We start from the raw sequence: 4,093 nt of genomic DNA on the forward strand, positions 1-4,093 counted from the left end.
TTTGAAAATGGAAAGAGAAAGAAGGTATATTTGTAAATAAAATTTATCTTTACATTATTTGTGAAATATATATATATATGTATAACATATATATGTATAAAAAAACCCTTATATTTTTCTCCTCAATAAAATAATAATTTTGTTACAATAATATTTTCCCCCTTACCAATGCTACTTTAAATAAGTTTAAATATTCTGAAAAATTATGAACATATACGTCTACTAATATAATTATCATGAAATCATATCATTTAAACTTTTAAATGAACAAAATTAAGAATTGAATTCAATTTTTTTGAAAAATTTATATAATATTAGAAAACAATATGTGTCGATGCACGGGTTTTAAGCTAGTATATTATAATAGACGAAACAATAAAAGTTTGGTAGTCGGTCGGTCGGTACTTGCTGAAATTACTTAATTACCCTTACTTAATTGTTTTAATTCTAATTATTGGGTCGATCAATTCTAATTTTAATTGATATTGAAGTCAACTTCCTCTATTACTTTACCAATTTCAATTATGTTATATATCGAACTCTATATCACTATAATTTATATTAAATTTAACTTCTTCTACCAATTTGAATTTTAATTCGTATCGAGTTCTATATCATTCTAATTTGTTACTTCGGGCTAAATTAAATTTAAACAAACTAAATATATTTCTTAAAATTATAATGTGACTCGACCTAAGATAAAATAATAATGCTATTACCCTCAATAAAATAATAATTTCATTATAATAATATTTATCCCCTTATTATTGTTATCACTTTAAATATTTTTAAATATTCTAAAAAGTTATGAATATATACGTTTACTTATATAATTATCATGAAATCATATCATTTAAAGTTTTAAATGAACAAAATTAAGAATTAAATTAAATTTTTTTTAATATAATATTAAAAAAAATATGTACAATCGGTGTATTGCTAAGCTAGTTATATTTACAAACGGAGATGAGTAATTTGCATGTGCTCTTAGTTAAGTTATTATCAAGTCACAAATAATTTAATATGAACAAGTACAAGCCGCAAAATCATACGTTTAACACCATTATAAATTCTGCATGTTGGTTATAGGCCCAATAAGGCCCATTGAACGAAGGCCCATTAAGCGGTTGTGCTACTGGGCCGAAGGACCTCCAGGCCCGCGTCGCCAAGGCCCATGGAAGCCCAGGCCGAGGCCTGCTACTCGCGGACCGTTGGACAATGCAAGGGACATAACGCCCCCTTTTCACTCCCTCTTTAATGGTTGGTAATGGAAGAACATTCATGGCATGATTGGGGATAAAAACCCTTGTGAAGTAAGATAAAATATATACACTCTCAACACTCTACTTCTCTTGTATTACTACCCTAATTTTACAGCCAGATTCTGATTCTCACACTGGAGGTGAATCGGGGGTCCAAACCCTCGCATTCTCTTCACTTTCAGGTACGGCCAAATCCATCTTCAATCCAGCCGAAGCCTGTTCATACAACCGAAAGGATCTGGGCGTAACATTTGGCGCCGTCTGTGGGAAAACGAGAGTTACAAGTTGAGAAAATGACAGAAATTCATGAGCATTCACCGCCACCTGGTTTCACCGACAAGGGACAACCATCCTCCATAGTCGACGAGGACGGGGTTATCACGTTAACCCCTGAAGAAGAGGCCTTACTCCTAATGATCCGGGCAGAGAAGGCCGCGGAGAAGGGTAAGTCCAAAGTTGATCAGATTGACAAGGAAGCGGAAGCGCGAGCCAAGAAAAGACAAGTTGATGCCCTCCGACTCAAAGCCCTGCAACTGCAGAGGGAAGAAATTGAACTGCAAGAACAAGCCTTGAGAGAAGCGATGCGGGCCGAAGAGACCGGCGGAGCACATAAGGATAGAAGGGAACGAAGGGCGTATGACGAAGAAGATGAGTTTAACTCTGATTCGCATCCCCGAAGGAAGAGGGCTAAACAACCCTACTCTTCCGATTCAGATGACGAGCCCGATGGATCCTGCCTCAGGCTCAATCGCTTAGAGAAGGCCCTCTTCGGTGATAGGAGGCCCGATCGAGAACCTGTTGTAACACAAGAGATTGAACTGTACCACACCCTCCGGGCGAAGAGAGACAATTCCCCAAGATGAGCGAGTTCAACGGGAAAGGGGACCTCGAGGACCATTGTGAAAAGTATGAACTCCTGATGGTTGGGATGGGCCACAACGATATAATGCTGTGCAAAATGTTCAAGACTTATCTCAAAGGGTCTGCCTCGATATGGTACAAATCCCTGAAGCCTCGGTCAATCGGGTCTTACGAGCAGTTGAAGAGGAAAATTTTAAAGTACTACTCGCACCTGTGCCGAAAGGCGAAGGACACCGAAGCCTTGGTCCATTATCGACAGAGGGCGAATGAGGATCTGGGGGATTATCTCGCTAGATTCAAGGAAGAAGCGGGAATGGTCACCAATCTGGACAAAATCAAAGCAATGGGCTTCCTAACGGCGGGGCTAGACCCCTATAAAGGTAAAAAGCTTCGTCCATCTCTTTACGATTTCCCACCAAAATCCCTAAATGATATATATGTGAGAGGCGAGAATATTCTCCGCAAGATGGAAATTATTGGGGGATATAAAGACACAAGAAGGGACGACCGATCAAAGCGAGCCGACAGATATGAGGGGTCAAGATCAGGATTTGACCGAAGGGATAGCAGAAAGGAAGGAAGGAAGGAATCAGATCGAGGGGCCGAACGACGTCGAGATAGAGATTCGGCCGTGTTCACTCCTTTGAATGCGCCGATCTTCAAGATTCTCCATGAGATAAAGGGCAAGCCGGGATTTGTTCGTCCCGCCAAGATGAAGGTCCCGAACCACAAGAAAAACCCCGATAAGTACTGTGACTATCACAGGGACAAGGGGCATAACACAGATGAATGCTACCACCTCAAGAAGCTCATTGAGCGCATGATCAAAGATGGCAAGCTTAATCAGTTCGTCCGAGATCTGAGAGATAGATTGGGGCCGAAGGAAAACACAGAAGAGGAAGTAGAGGCCGATGAGCCAGAACGAAGGGACAGGATAAGGGGCGAAGTAAAAACTATATCTGGGGGAAGCATCCTGGATAAGGATAGCAAGACAGCAAAGAAGAGGTACGCCCGGCAGGTGTACAATCTGTATCAGTTCGGGCAGGCAAAGCCCCACATGCCCATGACCTTCAGCACTGAAGACTATGAGGATGTCATTCGCCCGCACGAGGACCCTCTGATCATCAATCCTATCATCGGGCAGAACAAAATATGGAAAGTGATGGTGGATACCGGCAACTCAGCCAATATACTATTCCACAAGACCTATTGTAAGATGAACTTGGCGGGAGAGCAACTAGAGCCCTACAACGAGGCTCCCCTCTATGCAATCAGAGGACATCCAATTCAGTTCGAAGGAACGATTACTCTTCCGGTCCTACTGGGCAAGTTGCCGTATACCGCCGAGAAGCTGGTGAAGTTCTACGTGGTTCGGATTGAAAGCCCGTACAATGCAATATTTGGCAGGCCCTTCTTATCAACTTTCGAAGCAGTGGAGTCCATACCCCACCTCAAACTCAAGTTCCCAACTGAAAAAGGGGTAGGAGAAATGAGGGGCGATCAGAAAACTGCCCGAATCATAATGCTCGAAGACCTTGAAAAGGATCAAGAATATGAAGGACCGAACGAACCCGAACCCCGGAGGCTGTTTCCGAAGGCTGCTCCTGAGCCAAGCCCACCCGAAGGATGTTCTTGCCTACAAAGCCTTACGCAAACATCGCTCCAGACCACCTGTTTAAGCCCTGGGTCGGCTCCCGAAGGGTGTTCTAAAACCAAGAAGTCCTGAAGAACGTTCTTGGTCATAAAACACCTCGCATGCCATCTTTAAACCCTTGGGGCCTCCTTAGGATTGGTAAAACCCAGAAACCTATGATTACCTACCCAAAAACCCCAGAAAAACACAACAGCACAGACAAAAACCCAGAAAATCCCCATAAACCCGGAACAAAAGTCCGTATGCAAACTCTATAAAACACGGGAAACTAGCATGCAAATTCAAAACTGGAAAACAAGAAGAGAGACTTACTTAT

The 4,093-nt window shown here is 41.8% G+C and overlaps 1 protein-coding gene across 1 annotated transcript; it reads left to right on the forward strand.

Moving 5' to 3' along the window:
* Nucleotides 1-2,121: 2,121 nt before the first annotated feature.
* Nucleotides 2,122-3,849, forward strand: LOC141707919 (uncharacterized). Its single transcript, XM_074511367.1, has one exon. The coding sequence runs from the start codon at nucleotides 2,122-2,124 to the stop codon at nucleotides 3,847-3,849; it is 1,728 nt and encodes a 575-aa protein (XP_074367468.1).
* The last annotated feature ends 244 nt before the right edge of the window (nucleotides 3,850-4,093 follow it).

The sequence above is a fragment of the Apium graveolens genome, chromosome 1, assembly GCF_009905375.1.
Source record: "Apium graveolens cultivar Ventura chromosome 1, ASM990537v1, whole genome shotgun sequence".
In the NCBI taxonomy this organism is placed as follows: domain Eukaryota; kingdom Viridiplantae; phylum Streptophyta; class Magnoliopsida; order Apiales; family Apiaceae; genus Apium; species Apium graveolens.

What these genes read in the sequence shown, in the direction of transcription:
- LOC141707919 (XM_074511367.1), top strand. Translation starts at nt 2,122, where the DNA reads ATGAGCGAGTTCAACGGGAAAGGGGACCTCGAGGACCATTGTGAAAAG.